The 18,797-nt window shown below is 40.4% G+C and overlaps 2 protein-coding genes across 2 annotated transcripts; one reads left to right on the top strand and one right to left on the bottom strand.

Moving 5' to 3' along the window:
- Positions 1–1,470: 1,470 nt before the first annotated feature.
- On the bottom strand, positions 1,471–8,018 carry rab5ab (RAB5A, member RAS oncogene family, b). Its single transcript, XM_029625924.2, has 6 exons — positions 7,852–8,018; positions 6,676–6,904; positions 6,302–6,453; positions 2,031–2,153; positions 1,798–1,891; positions 1,471–1,687 (listed from the first exon to the last, which is right to left on the bottom strand). Exons 2-6 carry the CDS (start codon positions 6,839–6,841, stop codon positions 1,572–1,574), a joined length of 651 nt encoding a protein of 216 aa, XP_029481784.1. The 5' UTR covers positions 6,842–6,904; positions 7,852–8,018; the 3' UTR covers positions 1,471–1,571.
- A 1,478-nt stretch (positions 8,019–9,496) lies between these two features.
- Positions 9,497–17,390, top strand: efhb (EF-hand domain family, member B). The gene is made up of 13 exons (XM_029625900.2): positions 9,497–9,736; positions 9,893–9,955; positions 10,212–10,355; positions 10,776–10,956; positions 11,076–11,186; positions 11,414–11,543; positions 11,679–11,762; positions 11,899–11,966; positions 12,155–12,309; positions 14,483–14,690; positions 14,816–15,037; positions 16,441–16,622; positions 16,921–17,390. The coding sequence occupies exons 1-13, from the start codon at positions 9,668–9,670 to the stop codon at positions 17,065–17,067; spliced, it is 1,764 nt and encodes a 587-aa protein (XP_029481760.2). The 5' UTR covers positions 9,497–9,667; the 3' UTR covers positions 17,068–17,390.
- The last annotated feature ends 1,407 nt before the right edge of the window (positions 17,391–18,797 follow it).

Below are 18,797 nucleotides of genomic sequence, written 5' to 3'. Positions count from 1 at the left end.
AAACATTTCAGTCATGGTCATACTTATTCAGGGGTTGGATGTGCTCAGAGAAAACACTCTCAAAGGAGTTGACAAACCAAACAAATACCACGTAATTATAACTTCAGACCAATTGTTCAAGTTTTGCAGAGAATGAATAGCTCTTGCATTTCTTGTGATATCAAAAACATAAAGGCATACAATATACCTAATTTATTGACTTGTACCCTGACACTCAAATTGATCCTTCACTAGTCATCTTTGACATTGTTAAATCCACCTGGCTTCAGAAAGAATACCAGTCAGTTAGTACCACTTCCGGTTGTTTGAGGCAATAGGTTAGCAAGTCCGACACAGTGCATCAGTTTTATAAATTGTTATGGCCAGTCATTAATTAAAATTATAACCAACAATTGTGCAATGCAATAGTCTTCTCAAATATGAACAGGCCATTGAGAAAAGTAACAAGACACAGGAGATACAATTGAATTGTTAATAACACTACATATTTAAAAAGAACACCATTGTTTAGCATTTAACCAGTTTGTTTGTGACAAGGTAACAAACCCATAGCAGACCTAGACCTACATTGGTGTACTGTAAAATTGTTCGGAATCTCTAGATACTTTCCTGACAAGCTTATGCCCTCCAAGCTGTATTGGTAGAAGACAACATTGCAACACCCTATATAACAGAGTAATATTCCACAGACTGATGATAGGTAATAGTCAAGACTTAATGTTGGTGCATGGTTTGAGGCCTACTTTTAAACACCACTAATTCTGACAAGTTGATAACTGAACAATAACAGTTTGGGGAAACAAAGGACTAGACATTTTACAAAACTTGTCTGAGCATGTCCAACTGTCTCAGTGTTCTTCCTTAAATCAATGTATCAACCAGAGAATATTGTGGTTTGAAGAAGGACTTCCCATGATGCACAAGGCAGTCATCATAGATGTGACAAACTTGCAGAGGCACCAGCCATCCAATCACAAAACCACCCTTTTATCCTATTCAACCGGTTGCAGTGGGCCAGTGGTGTAATGGCGTTGGATGTTCTTGCCAAACTTCTCTGCAGACGGAGATGTCGTCGTCTCGGCAGCAGGTGCAAGGGGGAATGCTTGATTTGATAGTCCTTACCTGACACTGCTTCAATAATGGTATTATACCCAGTACAAACTGTCATAGCCTCCAGGCATTTCACAATGGGGGAATTTGATTTGTTCTGGTTGGAAGGACACTCAACTCACTTTTACCCCCAGTCCAATAACCCTATGACCTAGGTTACACTTTCTCTTCAGGGAATCAGTCACACACACACACTGCTTACTCTCTCTCGTAGGGGCTAGTCTTCCAACTGAAGTAAAAAAATAAAAAAAAAAATGTTTTAGGCCTTGTAGTGATACATGCATACATTATACTGATATACACTTTAAAATGAAAAGTAAAACCAAACAAAGTATTAGAAATGCAGCTATACAGAGTCTTCAGCTATTCCCAGGAGAAAGGACGAGAGATGGAAGGTCTGATGTCAGGAAGGGGAACACCATGTCCAGATGTGATTCAGAGTTAGGAAGAGTGGGCCAGGTTTAGGTACTGCAGCAGGAGCGGCTGGCTGGCTGAGCTGTCTCCGTAAGATCCACTCCCCGGTTCCGTCCGCTGTTCGCTCCGGCAGCTTGAGGCTCGTTCTTGGGTAATTTCTTTGCTGTGAAGCAATAGGGAATTTTTTTAGTACATATGTATCTATTATCAGATTGATAGAATCTTTAACATTTTCAAACTAAGTGTAATGAACATGGAACATAAAACACTTACCAATAGCCATGAACATCTCATTAACGTTCATAGAGGTCTTTGCTGATGTTTCCATGAACAGTAAACTGTTATCCTCTGCGTATGACTGGGCATCCTGGAAGAAAACCACCAAAATCAGTCAATATGTAACAAATGTTGTGTTTAACTGCCTTATAGGTCAAATTGTATGATGACTCCAATGAGAATAAAACTAGCACAGTGTAATGTTCAATAGCAAATTCACTGGCACAAACCTGAAAATCCAATGCTCGTTTGTTTGCAAGGTCAGCTTTGTTCCCAGCCAACGCTATTACAATATTTGGACTGGCTTGTCTCTGAAGCTCCTTAACCCAGTTCTTTGCTCGTGCAAAGGACTCCTGGCAAACATCAGAGGACGAGAGATTAAGTCAGAAAATAACAAGGTCCTTGCGGAAGAATGACAACACAACCACTCCCTTCATTCCCTGGTTATGCGATTCACTTTGCAGGATATCCAAGACGTGGTCTCGTTAAAGGAGAACTTCTATAAAATATGACAATTAGATATAATGTTCCCCAGCTTACATGTATGGGGAGTTCGTCAACGAGATGTATCATATTGCTGAGTTGAAGTCATGCTCTGCTCCAAACATTGGCTTAAGATTTGTGTACAAAACTTTTGAGTTAGAAAACCAAGCTCTTTTGACATCTTATTTCCATGAAATACAATGTTCTAACAACTTCCCAGCAAACGTCTCAGCAAATAGAATTTCTCATTGGAGTTGCTCTTTTATTTTTTTTAACCAGGTTTGTTCATCTCTTTTACAAGAGAGACCTGGCCAAAATAGTGGCACAGGATATCAGAAACATTTCCAACATAACATATACATTTACACATCGAACAGAAAGATGGTTTGGGAAAGTGTGGTGCAACTAGGGGTCAAAACATTGACAGCCCCTCAATTAAGTTGTTAAAACAAAAGTACCCTAGATGTGACAGGTTTGTTAGGACCAAATTAAATTAATATGGATATTTTAGACATGTCAAATCTAAGAACTACAGAAAAGTGCTTGAAAACATGTCAGCAAAACGAGGCTAGCCTTTTTCTCAATCTTTTCTTCAGATTCTCAACTAGGCCTATTATATAGGGCATAATCTTCAAACTCCTGCTAAATTTTCACAAAATGTCTTCAGCTGTACCTAATGCTATACAGTTCATTCGGAAAGTATTCGGACCCGGACTGTTTCCACATAATGTTACGTTACAGTCTTATACTAATATGGATTCAATTGTTTGTCCCCCCTCATAAAATCTACACACAATACCACATAATGACAAATTTTTGCAAATGTATTATTAAACAAAAAATATCACATTTACATAAGTACTCAGATCCTTTACTCAGTACTTTGTTGAAGCACCATTGGCAAAGATTACAGCCTCAAGTGTTCTTGGGTATGACGCTACAAGCTTGGCACACTTGACTTGAACCCTGTCAAGTTTGATGGGGAGCTATTTTCAGGTCTCTCCAGAGAAGTTCAATCGAGTTCAAGTCCGGGCTCTGAATGGGCCACTCAAGGACATCCAGAGACTTGTCCCAAAGCCACTCCTGTGTTGTCTTGGATGTGTGCTTATGATAATTGTCCTGTTGGAAGGTGAACCTTCACCACAGTCTGAGTTCCTGAGCCCCCTGGAGCAGGTTTTCATCAATGATCTCACTGTACTTTTCTCTGTTCATATTTCCATCGATCCTGACTAGTCTCCCAGTCCCTGCAGCTGAAAAACATCCCCACAGCATGATGCTGCCACAACCATAGGGATAGTGCCAGGTTTCCTCAAGACGTGAGACTTGGCCTTCAGGCCAAAGAGTTTAATCTTGGTTTCATCAGACAGGAGAATCTTGTTTGTCATGGTCGGATATTCCTTTAGCGAGCTGTCATGTGCCGTTTACTGAAGAGGGACTTCCATCTGGCCACTCCACCATCAAGGCCTAATTGGTGGTGTGCTGCAGAGATAGTAGTCCTTCTGGGAGGTTCTCCCATCTCCACAGAGGAACTCAGGCTCTGACAGAGTGACAATCAGGTTCTTGGTCACCTCCCTGGCCTAGGCCCTTCTGCCCCAATTCCTCAGTTTGGCCGGGCGGCCAGCTCTAGGAAGAGTCTTGGTGGTTCCAAACTTCTTCCATTTAAAAATGATGAGGCCACTGATGAGGCCACCTTCAATGCTACAGAAGTGTTTTGGTACCTTACGACCAAAACTGTGCCTCGACACAATCCTGTCTCGGATATCTACGGACAATTCATTCGACCTCATGGCTTGGTTTTTTCTCTGACATGCACTGTCAACTGTGGGACCTTTCACAGACAGGTGTGCGCCTTTCCAAATCATGTTCAATCAATTTAATTTACCACAGGTGGACTCCAATCAAGTTGTAGAAACCTCTCAACGATGATCAATGGAAACAGGATGCATTGGAGCTCAATTTCGAGTCATTGCAAAGGGTCTGAATATTTACAGTTGAAGTATTAGGTTGGAGTCATTAAAACTTGTTTTTCAACCACTCCACAAATTTCTTGTTAACAAACTATAGTTTTGGCAAGTCGGTTAAAACATCTACTTTGTGCATGACAAGTAATTTTTCCAAAAATTGTTTACAGAGATTATTTCACTAATAATTCACTGTATCCCAAATCCAGTGGTTCAGAAGTTTACATTTTTTATTTATTTTACCTTTATTTTACTAGGCAAGTCAGTTAAGAAAAAATTCTTATTTTCAATGACGGCCTAGGAACAGTGGGTTAACTGCCTGTTCAGGGACAGAACGACAGATTTGTACCTTGTCAGCTCGGGGATTCGAACTTGCAACCTTTCGGTTACTAGTCCAACGCTCTAACCACTAGGCTACCCTGCACTAAGTTGACTGTGCCTTTAAATAGCTTGGAAAATTCCAGAAAATGATGTCATGGATTTAGAAGCTTCTGATATGCTAATTGACATCATTTGAGTCAATTGGGGATGTACCTGTGGATGTATTTCAAGGCCTACATTCAAACTCAGTGCCTCTTTGCTTGACATCATGGGAAAATCAAAAGAAATCAGCCAAGACCCCAAAATGGTAGGCCTCCAAGTCTGGTTCATCCTTGGGAGCAATTTCCAAACGCATGAAGGTACCACGTTCATCTGTACAAACAATAGTACACAAGTATAATCAACATGGGACCACGCAGCCGTCATACAGCACAGGAAGGAGACGCGTTCTGTCTCCTAGAGATTAACGTACTTTGGTGCGAAAAGTGAAAATCAATCCCAGAACAGCAGCAAAGGACCTTGTGAAGATGCTGGAGGAAACAGGTACAAAAGTATCTATATCCACAGTAAAACTAGTCATATATCGATATAACCTGAAAGGCCGCTCAGCGAGGAAGAAGCCACTGCTCCAAAACAGCCATAAAAAAAAGCAAGACTAATGTTTGCAACTGCACATGGGGACAAAGATTGTACTTTTGGGATAGATTTACTCTCGTCTGATGAAACAAAAATAGAACTGTTTGGCCATAATGACCATCATTATGTTTGGAGGAAAAAGGGGGAGGCTTGCAAGTCGAACAACACCATCCCAACCGTGAAGCACGGGGGTGGCAGCATCATGAAGCACGGGGGTGGCAGCATCATGTTGTGGGGGTGCTTTGCTGCAGGAGGGACCGGTGCAATTCACAAAATAGATGGCATCATGAGGGAGGAAAAATATGGGGATATATTGAAGCAACATCTCAAGACATCAGTCAGGAAGATAAAGCTTGGTCGCAAATGGGTCTTCCAAATGGACAATGACCCCAAGCATACTTCCAAAGTTGTGGCAAAATGGCCTAAGGACAACAAAGTCAAGGTATTGGAGTGGCCATCACAAAGCCCTGACCTCAATCCGATAGAAAATGTGTGGGCAGAACTGAAAAAGCGTGTGCGAGCTAGGAGGCCTACAAACCTGACTCAGTTACACCATCTATGTCAGGAGGAATGAGCCAAAATTCACCCAAACTATTGTGAGAAGTTTATGGAAGGCTACCCGAAACATTTGACCCAAGTTAAACAATTTAAAGGCAATGCTACCAAATACTAATTGAGTGTATGTAAACTTCTGACCCACTGGGAATGTTGAAATAAATCTCTCTACTATTATTCTAACATTTCACATTCTTAAAATAAAGTGCTGATCCTAACTGACATAAGACAGGGAATTGTTACTAGGATTAAATGTCAGGAATTGTGAAAAACTGAGTTTAAATGTAGTTGGCTAAGGTGTATGTAAACCCCCGACTTCAAATGTATGTAAATATGGTATTTCTGTTTTTAATCACTGTCATTATGGTATCTGTTTTTTATTTTTAATACATGTTAATATCTAAAACCCTGTTTTCGCTTTGTCATTATGGGACATTGTGTGTAGATTGAGGGAAACTGTCTGAATAGTTTCCAAATGCACTGTACCTAATTTATAAGTCTCTTATAATGTGTGACAGAGTGCATAAACCCGGCTGCTGACTCACTTTGTTAGTTATGTCGTAGACCACGATGGCAGCCTGGGCACCTCTGTAGTACATGGGTGCTAGGCTGTGGTAGCGCTCCTGACCAGCTGTGTCCCAGATCTCAAACTTGACTGTTGTGTCATCCAAACATACTGTCTGAGTCAGGAAGGCAGCTGAGAGGGGAATAACAGTCATTGCAGCATTTAGAATTTTGTTTGCAGTAGGCTATAAGAAAAACAGCTGGCTGTCCAGTTTCCAACAATGGACTAATATATATCATGGGAGATTGCATAACCTACAGAATGTAGTGAGAATCACCACAGGACAAAAATATAGTGGTTTTGGGTTATGTCCATTCCACTAACACATGAATAGAAGATGTCAGATCAGCCTACCTCCAATTGTGCTCTCTTGGAATTCATGAAACTGGCCCTTGACAAAACGAAGTACCAGACTGGACTTTCCCACAGCGGACTCCCCTAAGAGTACTAATTTGAACTGGGAGATCTTGTTGCCTGTGTTAGGCCCATTGGGGCGTGTTGCGCCACCCCTACTTGCCATGTCCTTACACCCCAGTCTCTTGCTCTGGATGCAGAAGCACTGCTTGAATGGTCACTCCTAGAACTGCCAAAATGAGATGTCACATTACTTAAATTGTCAACAGATCAACAGTGAATAAAGTAGTGTGGGGAAAACAAATACATAATTATCAACTTTGACGTTTAATTGGATATAAATTATTCAATTAGCTGTGTCTCTGATCATCATTGTAATATCATTGAATCACAGGATGTAGCTACTTAAAACTAGACAATCTTTGGAAATGTGACTTTCACTTGGCTATTAGCTAGTAACGTTAGACTTGTTTACAAAGACTATATTACACTTATTTCTTAACTGACCCAACAAGTAAACATAACAAGCCCATGTCTAGCCAAAAATAATTGCAGTGAAGACATGTGGTTCGAACTCGTGTTACGTCAGTCTTGCCCACTAATAACCAGTGTTGACTAGCTAGCTAGTCAGTTAGGATGGCGGCTCAAACTTGCTATCAACAAGCACTGTGTCCGTCGAAAAATAATGATTAGCTTTCTCAGTCCCACCCATTGGTCCAATCTTGTTTTAGACCAATTGGTTAGCTAGCTAGCTGGTTCACGCTAGATAGCCAGCCAATTACAGCTAGATAACTAGCTTTATTTAGAGTAGGTGGCATGACGTATACTGTTAGCTGCTAGCTAGTTTACTATAGCTAGCTAACTACATACAGTATATTGAATAATTTAGCTAGTTCGCTAAGCTAGCTCGTACACGAAAGCTATCGGTTTTACGGTTCGTAAACTACATAAGGTTGAACCACACCTCACCCTGCTTCACACACGCAAATACGTAGTAACTAGGAAGCTAGCCACACATATACATACACATTGCAATGACCAACTCACAACGGTATATTATGAACGGGTCACTCTGTTGGTTTATTATTTGATGTGAGCTAGCTAACAAAACATAGCTTTCGGCCTAGCAAGCTAGTTCTGCCGGTAAATCAGCTAGCGAGAATGATATCTACTTACCCTATCCGAGTTAACTAACTAGCTAGGTAGCTGAATGGATTTCCAAAAAATAATATTTTCGGGCACTGAAATATATTCACAGAGCGAGAAATTTCATAAAACTTGTCCCTTTCCCACTTCTTCCAACTTCCCGTTTGTTTTGCATGGCACAGTGTATGATGATAGATCGAATGGCTACGTAGCACTGAGAATAAACCAATCACACACTCGTGTTCCAATTTGTGAACGTGTTAAAGGGGCAATCTGCACTTGAAACAACAACGCGTTCATCATACCCCGCCACTGTTTCGGTCAAATCTGAGGGATGGGACTGGAGAAATGTAACAGCTCTCAAATTAATAGACAGATCTATGGATACAAGGACTGGCCATCCATGGTATCAACATTATAGTTTGAACTATGTTTTGAGGTTATACAACGTTTGTTTACATGTACTTTGTTGGAGTAAAACAAACGTATATTTAGGGTTCTGATGGGGTCCGACAGTTGAACTAAGTTCAATAGGCATTTATAAGTTATATTTTTAAATAAATAATTGGTACATATAATTAATTTACAAGTCCAAAAATCAATGTAGCAACTGCAGATTGGCTCTTTAATGAAAGGATCAGGGAAACTAATCGTTTTATAAGGCAAAGAGGAAATGTTACACAAGTGTGCTAATTCACAAAAAACCTTTGTAACATATGACGTATGCAACTTTATGTCATAACATGCCATACTGCCAAAGTGTAGGCTAAAGGCAAACATGGGCATGCATTTGCAATGTTCATAATCATACAGGTTCTTAATTGGGGTTGGTTGGGATTTAACCATTGTTTCTTTAACATTTCTTAGTTTGGGTCTGAAAAAATTGTTTCCATTTATCAGTTTCAAAGACAAGTCATTACATTATATATATATATATATTTTTTTACAAAAACTTTAATTATTCAATACATTCTAAATCACCATAACATAAATCAGCATAGATGCGGTAAAATGGAACGCAGTTTCCATTGCCCAGATTGGCGCACATCCAACAAATCCGTCATGATGTATGCATTGTAGAAGGCCCACAATGTGGTTACTTGAGTCCGATTAGGATATATTTAGCTGTTTTTGCTTTAGAAGTTGTCCCTTTTCAGGTTTAGAATAAGTGTCTGCTAAATGCTAACTCCCTTTCAGATAAACTGGTTAGCATAACTAGCATGCAGAAATCAGTAGTGGTAGTCTGTCGTTGATTGGTGACAATGACATGTGCTGGGGTTGACATCTATACAAGCATTATACTCCAATTTTTACCCCAACATAGTGTGAAATACACAAACAATAGCCTAAATGTAGGCACATTTTGCTGGGAGGCAATGAGAAGATTGGGATATTTCCCTCACGGATCTTTTCCCCACGCGTTTCCATGTCAATTCCATTGTTTTGATCGAGTTCGATTGACCTCTTTACGCTGGAGTCATATTTTCCCCGCATAGTAAAAAATACATTTAAAAAATGTTTTTTTTAAAACATTTGTATTTATTATTTATTTATTTTTATTGCCATAGTAATTATAACAAGGTAGAATTTTGGTGTCTTTATTCTAGAACACTTGCACAGTAAGCCTATAATTATAGCGCCAATCAGATCAAGCCTCGGTTTCCTAGTGGCGGTTGCCATGTGACTCGAGATAAACATTCTATCAGAATGTCCTGGAATTTGATACAAAGTAGCCATCTTAAGCTTCTCTCTTCAGAATTAAACATTGTAACTAGCAACTAGACATGTAAACCCGTGTTGAGTAGGCTACATATTTTTTATAGCAACTTGTTGATACGCTAACTTTATGAATATGATAGAAAGGAATGCAACCAACACCTGGAAATACACCGAAAGTTTACCGAATATTCGAAGGGTAACAAGCAAATAGGCTTGGTAGCCTAGTAATTTCTTTGTGTTTGACTGATTCATCTGGTAACTATTTTATCTCGCAAGATGTGCGTATATGATGCGGTCTACTGTAAATGCATGTTACCATACTGTATGTCTATGATATCCCCATGTCACCTAGGCTGGGAAACTTATTCCTGTAGGTGACAGAGCTAAGACTTGCTTACAAGAAATATCACCCAAGGTAAGTTGAGATCGTGCTGCCAAATAATAAACATAATTATGATATAGCTAGATCAACACACTAACTGAATTAACATCACCACCAAACTGTCCTGAATGGTAATATACAATAGCATCTGACAAGTCTGCGATATACAGTGCAGTCCTTTGTCATTCTCCTTTTTGCCTCAGCAGCATGTTTAGGGGGATTGTGCACAAGTGCATGTGTCTGTTTGTGTGTGTGTGTATATTCACTATCTCACACCTTCCTTTTAAAGCCCCAAACCCCACCAGTAGTGAGGAAGTTTCTCAACACAACACGCCCAGGTGCAGGGGCTATCCGAGTGTTCCATGGGAAAGCCAACGACCCTGATATTGCCAGTACTCTAGTTCATGGAGTGAGCAGCCAATCTTCTATTTCTGTGAGTAGAGGCCTAAATAAACAGACATGTATAGTGAGTTTTAAGCTAACTAGCCTCAGGTTTTCATGTTACAGATGTAGGATCTTAATTTGATCACTATTTTGTTGCTGAGAATTTTTACTGCATGACAGGAAATGCAAACTTGTAGTGTTTTCATGGTTTAAAAATGATTCTAAAGTTTCAAATTTCCAGACTTGATTTGCCCTAACAAAAAATGTATCCAACGCTACAGAAAATGTCCATTAATTATAATCCACATAATAATTCAAATTTCCTGTTGTTGCAGGATTGTTTTCCTGCTGTAGCAAACTGGCTAAAATGAAGATCCTACATCTGTAGATGCATTTAACATGGTAGAGATCATCCACACATTCATTCATGGAATTGGTATGGTCGCATTTGTTCCTGTATTTCCTACAGGGTGGATTAGTGATCAACCCACCACCTAAGACCATCTATCAACAGAGGTTACATCAGCTCAGTGAAGCTGGGTATTCCACCAATCAAAAAGCCCCCCTGGGCAGGTCACATGATCAAAGCCCTGGGCTTCCAAATTGTCTCGACATTGGCAACGCCACATTTGGTGTGAAATCCCCCAAAAGTGAGTCAGACAATAAAGAAAGACCCTAGAAGCTACAATGTGTCACGATGAACATTCATATTATGACTGAAAGACATATCCACAAGCCTTCATGTACAAGTGTGTTCCTTCTGATCCAGGTGCAGCTGCAGGTGTGATTATCAACCCACCTAAATGTGCGGAGCAGGTGGCGACAGAGGCTCAGGAGGGACACCAGTCTTATATCCGCTCCCACAATGCCTACTTTGTCGGTGAGTATTGTGGACATTTGTCTCTCTTTGGTTCTGACAGTGTTCAAATGGGGACTTCATTTTGGCTTGAAAGTCATTTATATGCTATTCAACATGTTGTTTAACACATTGATTTAACACCCATAATTTTCAGACACATTTCTGAAGAAACACCATAGCCAGTGGTTAAATATTTCTCTGTTTGATTTTAGCCTGGGTAAATCCATCATAACTGTGTTGTGTCCCAGGTGAACAGGTTGATAGGAAATACAAGTGGAGCCATTATGGAAAGGATGGCAGGTTCGGAGTGCCTACTCCCCACCACAACGATGGACGCAGTGTCTCCAAATCTCTCCACTGGTTGTGTGATACTCAGAAGTAAGCACTTATCCTAGCTTATGTTTATTCAAAACACTTGACTTCTTATCGCTCATCACCATTCAGTGTCACACAATGCATTGCCAATAGTCATGACATCAAATGTTGATTTGTGTACTGCTATTTTTCCAATAGGCATAACAGTGCAAAGTTTGTTTCTCGGAGATGTGATGACTTCAGGGAAAGGACACAGCCACAGATTGGCAAAGTGCATGACCCGTAAGTCTATCACATTAACTCTTTAATGCAGATCTAGTTAAATGCCTGTTCAGTGTACGTTCCAAACCTGTGTATTGCACAACTCATGCCAAGCTACTACAGCAGCTTTAATTCCTCTGTTCCCGGCCTTTTACAGCATAGCAGACACATTGAAAGTGCCAGTAGGTCACACATTTGGAATCTTGATGCGGCCAGATGACTTTGGTGAGTCAAATTTGAATTAATAAAAGGACACATATTCATAAAAGGACACGTATTGAGTTTTCTATTACAATGCCAGTATGAAATTGGTAAAAATGGGTCAAGCTATAATTTAGTCTAGAGGAGTGACCAAAATGTAAGCCTTTTGTTATTGTTTGAAGATGAAGAATTTGGTTTAACTTTCTCCACAGGTGCAGGTGACCTTCTCCACTCAACCCCTCCAGCAGAGTACCAGAAAGGCACAGACAGACGGCGCACCCTGGTCAGTGCTGTACGCCAGCACCTCAAGAAGGTCAACTTCCACCACTTTAACTCCCTGCTGCAGGCCTTCAGGCACTACGACAAGGTAACATACAGTGCATTCGGAAGGTACCCCTTTTTCCACATTTTGTTACGTTACAGCCTTATTCTAAAATTGATTAAATAAATAAATAAATCCTCATCAATCTACACACAATACCCCATAATGAAAAAGCAAAAACATGTTTTTAGAAATCTTTGCAAACTTATTACAAATAAAAAACAAATACCTTATTTACATAAGTATCCAGACCCTTTGCTATAAGACTCGAAACTGAGCTCAGGTGCATGCTGTTTCCATTGATCATCCTTGAGATGTGTCTACAACTTGATTGGAGTCCACTTATGGTAAATTTAATTAATTGGACATGATTTGTAAAGGCACACACCTGCCTATATAAGGTCCCACAGTTGACAGTGCATGTCAGAGCAAAAACCAAGCCATGAGGTCGAAGGAATTTTCTGTAGAGATCCAAGACAGGATTGTGTCGAGGCACAGATCTGGGGAAGGGTACCAAAAAATGTCTGCAGCATTGGAGATCCCCATGAACACAGTGGCCTCCATCATTCTTAAATGGAAGAAGTTTGGAACCGCCAAGACTCTTCCTAGAGCTGGCCGCCCGGCCAAACTGAGGAATTGGGGGAGAAGGGTCTATGCCAGGGAGGTGACCAAGAACCTGATTGTCACTCTGACAGATTTTCAGAGTTCTTCTGTGGAGATGGGAGAACCTCCCAGAAGGACAACAATCTCTGCAGCATTTCACTAATCAGGCCTTTATGGTAGTAACCAGGCGGAAGCCATTCTTCAGTAAAAGGCACATGACAGCCCGCTTGGAGTTTGCCAAAATGCACCAAAAGGACTCTCAGACCATGAAAAACAAGATTCTTTGGTCTGATGAAACCAAGATTGAACTCTTTGACCTGAATGCTAAGCGTCACGTCTGGAGAACACCTGGCATCATCCCTATGGTGGTGGTGGCAGCATCATGCTGTGGGGAGGTTTTTCAGCGGCAGGGACTGGGGGACTATTCAGGATAGAGAGAAAGATGAATGGAGAAAAGTACAGAGCGATCCTTGATGAAAACCTGCTCCAGAGTGCTGAGGACCTCAGACTGGGGTGAAGGTTCACCTTCCAACAGGACAATAACCCTAAGCACACAGCCAAGACAACACAGAAGTGGCTTTGAGATACGTCTCTGAATGTCCTTGAGTGGCTCAGCCAGAGCCCGGACTTGAACCCGATCTTAACATCTCTGCAAAGACCTGAAAATAGCTGTGCTGAGACGCTCCACACCCAACCTGACAGAGCTTGAGAGGATCTGCAGAGAAGAATGGCAGAAACTCCCCAAATACAGGTGTGCCAAGCTTGTAGCATCATACCCAAGAAGACTCGAGGCTGTTATCCCTGCCAAAGGTGCTTCAACAAAGGACTGAGTAAAGGGTCTGAATACTTATGTAAATGTAGATTTTAAAAAACATTTTAATACATTTGCAAAAATGTCTAAAAACCTGTTTTTGCTTTGTCATTATGGGGTATTGTGTGTAGATTGATGAGGGGGAATAAACGATTTAATACATTTTAGAATAAGGCTGTATCGTAACAATGTGGGAAAAGCAAAGGTGTCTGAATGCACTGTATATACTGTATTAACTTGATAATATCACAGAATTTCTAAACCCAAGGCACAACATCGCAATACTTCTGGAAAAGCTTTGCGAAGCAGACTCGACCGACCAGACATGGGTTTGGGGTCTGCAAGTCAATGGGAGAAGTGAAAAATTATTCCTTAGTTGTTGATTTTCCTGGAATCTAAAGGAACAACCTAGATTCAAGCCAATGTCGAAAGTAGCTGACCATGTTAGTACTCCAACTTTGTGAAAGTGGCTGACACATTTTCATAAAAAACGACTTAATATCGAAGGAGTGCCTCTGATTTGATTGCCTGCACATGCGCAGTTTGGCGTGAGACTACCATTAGACCTGATGAGATGTTTCTGCGCATGAGCTTAGCTAACCAACGTCGCCATGACATCGCCTACAAGCATGATCTGGGATTTCTATTGGAGAATCAGTTTCTAGATATCTTCATACTGTACCGTCTTTGATAATATTATGTTGGTTTGAGATAGACACAACCTCTGTTCAGTCTGTCTGTGTGTGTGCTATGTGCGTGCGTTTGTGTGTGTGTGTGTGTGTGTGTGTGTGTGCGACTCCACAGAAGGGTCAGGGTGTGATCGACAAGGAGGACCTGCAGGACGTGTGTCGTCAGTTTAACCTGGACCTGAGTGGGCCGATGCTGGATGACTTGATGGAGTACTGTGACGTGGACAAAGACGGACTCATCAACTTTCTGGAGTTTGCCAACTTCCTTAACTGGAAGGACAAAATGCCCATCAGTAAAGTGGAGCAGCGCATTCTGACCAGTGGTTAGTTACAGTGTCTAAGCATAGAAATATAATTACTAGAAGGCTCATTCCCATTCAAGTCAATGTTCTGTGATTGGTGGACTGGCAGTAATTCTATTCCCTTTTGATTGACAACTCTACCTCAGAGTGTAAGACTAGCACAGCCCCAGATAACATGCAGAGAGAGACTCTCCCTGTGAGACCTGCAGCCTCAGAGGCTTTGGCCAGACCAGAGGACCTGGAGCCTGCAGAGGTGGGCAGCATGCTGAAGACCCCCAAGACCCTCAACAGACCCAGGACCATCCAGGACCGCTTCATCACCTCCTCCTCTCTCATCCGGGCTGTCGTGGGTGGTCTCCCTACAACTGGTCAGTTGTGGTTGTGTTGTCTTGTAACACTTCACTGTCCAGGTTTACCTCAAATTACAGTAAATAGATATTTAGGTGAAAGATGCATGTTTGATATACACTACCGTTCAAAAGTTTGGTGTCACTAAGATATTTCCTGTTTTTGAAAGAAAAGCACTTTTTTTTTTGTCCATTTGAAAATAACATCAGATTGATCAGAAATACAGTGTAGCCATTGTTAATGTTGTAAATGACTTGTGTAGCTGGAAACAGCTGATTTTTTTAAATGGAATATCTACATAGGCATACAGAGGCCCATTATCGGCAAACATCACTCCTGAGTTCCAATGGCACGTTGTGTTAGCTAATCCAAGTTGATCATTTTAAAAGGCTAATTAATAATTAGAAAACCCTTTTGCAATTGTTAGCACAGATGAAAACTGTTTTGCTGATTTCAAAGAAGCAATAAAACTGGCCTTCTTTAGACTAGTTGAGTATCTGGAGCATCAGCATTTGTGGGTTCAACTACAGGCTCAAAATGGTCAGAAACAAAGACTTCTCTTCTGAAACTCATTAGTCTATTCTTGTTCTGAGAAATGAAGGCTATTCCATGCGAGAAATTGCCAAGAAACTGACTATCCGGTACAACGCTGTGTACTACTCCCTTCACAGAACATTGCAAACTGGCTCTAACCAGAAGAGAAAGAGGAGTGGGAGGCCCCAGTGCACAACTGAGCAAAAGGACAAGTACATTAGAGTGTCTAGTTTGAGAAACAGACGCCTCACAAGTCCTCAATTGGCAGCTTCATTAAATAATACCCGCAAAACCCCAGTCTCAACGTCAACAGTGAAGAGGTGACTCCGGGATGCTGGCCTTCTTGGCAGAGTTCCTGTGTCCAGTGTTTGTGTTCTTTTGCCCATCTTAATCTTTTCTTTTTATTGGTCAGTCTGAGATATGGCTTTTTCTTTGCAACTCTGCCTAGAAGACCAGCATCCCGAAGTCGCCTCTTCACTGTTGACGTTGAGACTGGTGTTTTGAGGGTTGGTTGCTGATAATTGTCCTCTGTGCACCTATGTACATATTCCATAAAAATCAGCCGTTTCCAACTACAATAGTAATTTACAACATTAACAATGTCAACACTGTATTTCTGATCAATTTGATGTTATTTTAATGGACAAAAAAATCTGCTTTTCTTTCAAAAACAAGGACATTTCTAAGCGACTCCAAACGTTTGAATGGTAGTGTAATTCCCATACTTCTCAAAAAGAAATTAGGCAACGGACATTTCTCCGAGATTCAGCACACGATTTCTGACATTTGTATCTTTGCATTACAATGGACTGGTAGTCCTTTTCCCCCTGCTTCTCTACATTGTGTGAATCACATTCTCACTGTATAATTCTGACATCTTTCCACATAGACTATCGTATGTACGGGACTCCCACAGTGCGCACCGACCTGGCGGCCCCGCGGATCAAGCGCGTCAGCGACAGCACTAACTACGGTGACCAGACCACAGCCTTTGACCTCCTGTATCCTACGCTGCACTCCCTAAGGGGAGTCCACAAGGAGCACTTCTTCTGCCCCCGCACCAAAGAGGAGGTACAGAATACCAATGAACCCACTGAAGAATCAAGGGAGAGAAAGAAAGATATTGTCTAGTAGATATTATAGAATAGCACTGGGACACACAGTACCATGTGGAGGTTTTGTGGGATTTTGTTACAGCATTCAAAATGTAGGAAAAAAACGTTGTTTAAAAAAATTATAATTGGTATGAACAATTCTGCCATTGGAGAAGTGATTGACACAAAATGTTATTGAAATAGGACGGAGCATAAGCAAATCATTTGTGAAAGACATCTTCTGATTCTTATTTCTGCCTCAATTTCCTTTTCAGATTGCTGACATATTCCGAAATGTGGGCGTGAGTATTTCCGCGGAGACATTTGAGGAGGTGTGGAAACTGGCATCCATGAGACACCCCACTGGGGACGTGTGTGTGGAGATTTTCCGGGACGTTCTAAAGGAAATTCAAGCTAATTAAATCTGAATAGTATCTTTTACCACCTCAGTATCTATTCCGTGAAAGAATGTACTTCAAGTATTACATATACTACATAAGTGTTATACTTCTTTTTTTCCTGTGAGAATAACTATTAATTGTCATATTAACTGTCATTAAAATTATTTTTGATTGTGGACTATAATGTATTTTCTTATGTTGAGAGCAATAAGCTGTTGCTAGAATAAGTAATACATTTTTTCTGCTTCAAACTACTGCTAACTGAATGCTTACCCTTCCTGCATGTGATAATACACAGTATCTACTCCTGAAACCTAAGTAAATATTGAGAATTATGAGTACCATCATGCCATCGGAGTCTTATCATTTGAAGTCCTATTTATTCTGTCGCACTCTTTGATTAGATTTACACACACATTTACTCTTTTATTAGTCAGTGTTTATAATGTCAATCTGTCGATCCTAATGAAATATGTGGCCACAGCCTTAGACACACAAACACACAGGTGTGCGCAAACACCCACCTACTGTACCGACGGCATATTGAAGTAATTGTTTAGAGAACAATATCAACTTGAATAACCAGATGAATAAAAGGTACAGTGTGCATACACTAATCCATGTCAAATCCCAACAACACAGAAATATGTGTTAATAAACACACATTAGCTTTTGTCTGTGTTTTATCACTTGAATTATTCTACTACTGTAAATTACCATTTAACAATCTGACACCCTGGCGTGGTGAATTGGCTAATATGCTATAAACATATTCACTAGCATTTTAACATAAGTAAAGCGATCCACACTCATAATCACATTAGGAATAACCAGGAAGCGTCTCTAACCAGAACCCCCTACGCACCTGCCCATATTACCACGCCTGGAAATTATGATAATCCACACCCATATTTCATTATGCATGAATGAATGCTTACTAATGAAGGAATTGTCTCTATTTGATGCATCATTAATAGTGTGATTTAAGAGTTGACAGAATTGGATGACACATCGTTCAATAGCCTGTCAGTGTTATTTTTTTAGATTGTATTTTATTTAACATTTATTTAACTAGGCAAGTCAGTTAAGGACAAATTCTTATTTACAATGACGGCCTAATAGAGGATGTCTGATTTTGGCACTGGTATAATACATTACAGTACACCGACATCTGTGATTCCTTTGAGATATTTAATCACAATGTCAGATATTTGGGTCCCACTTGAAACAAAGTACAACTTAAAAAGGACTAGCACTACATAAAGGCTTCACAAATCATCTAAGCATCTGTCATACTCTATAACTGATGCATAAAAGGTGACATAACCATTACCACTGTAGGGTGAATTGCCAAATGTGACATAACACACTTTGTATGACATGTGCTCATAGATTATTTGTGAAGCATTTATGCTATATAAAGCCTTTACAAGTTGTACTTCCTTTAAAGTGGGACCGGTATGTGTATACTATCCTATTCCTTGTTTTTTCCCAAACTAAACCAAGGTCACTCGTGTAAAATGTGTATCATATAAACACCTATAGGAGGATAAAGGGACTTGCCAGTTATTATCCAACAGCTTTCATTAAACACTCATTCATATTGTGATTTGTGTAACACTATCGCCCCCTTCTGCTGAGGATTGTTGTGTGTATTAATTGTGTCCTACCTTTATAGATGCAATGCGGTATCAATTTTACTGCTGAATAATCAGACAACTAAGTTGTTTCTGGACAATACAGAACAACAG

This window comes from Oncorhynchus nerka, linkage group LG3 (genome assembly GCF_034236695.1).
Source record: "Oncorhynchus nerka isolate Pitt River linkage group LG3, Oner_Uvic_2.0, whole genome shotgun sequence".
NCBI lineage: Eukaryota > Metazoa > Chordata > Actinopteri > Salmoniformes > Salmonidae > Oncorhynchus > Oncorhynchus nerka.
The sequence above is the reverse complement of the archived record's forward strand: the minus strand, read 5'-3'. Positions and strand labels throughout refer to the sequence as shown.

What these genes read in the sequence shown, in the direction of transcription:
- efhb (XM_029625900.2), top strand. Translation starts at nt 9,668, where the DNA reads ATGAATATGATAGAAAGGAATGCAACCAACACCTGGAAATACACCGAA. An exon ending in TGGTGTGAAATCCCCCAAAA is followed by an intron (nt 10,957 to 11,075) that starts GTGAGTCAGACA and finishes CTTCTGATCCAG; the next exon opens with GTGCAGCTGCAGGTGTGATT. An exon ending in GCAGCGCATTCTGACCAGTG is followed by an intron (nt 14,691 to 14,815) that starts GTTAGTTACAGT and finishes ACTCTACCTCAG; the next exon opens with AGTGTAAGACTAGCACAGCC.
- rab5ab (XM_029625924.2), bottom strand. Translation starts at nt 6,841, where the DNA reads ATGGCAAGTAGGGGTGGCGCAACACGCCCCAATGGGCCTAACACAGGC. An exon ending in TCTACGACATAACTAACAAA is followed by an intron (nt 2,154 to 6,301) that starts GTGAGTCAGCAG and finishes GATGTTTGCCAG; the next exon opens with GAGTCCTTTGCACGAGCAAA. An exon ending in AACGAGCATTGGATTTTCAG is followed by an intron (nt 1,892 to 2,030) that starts GTTTGTGCCAGT and finishes GTTTTCTTCCAG; the next exon opens with GATGCCCAGTCATACGCAGA.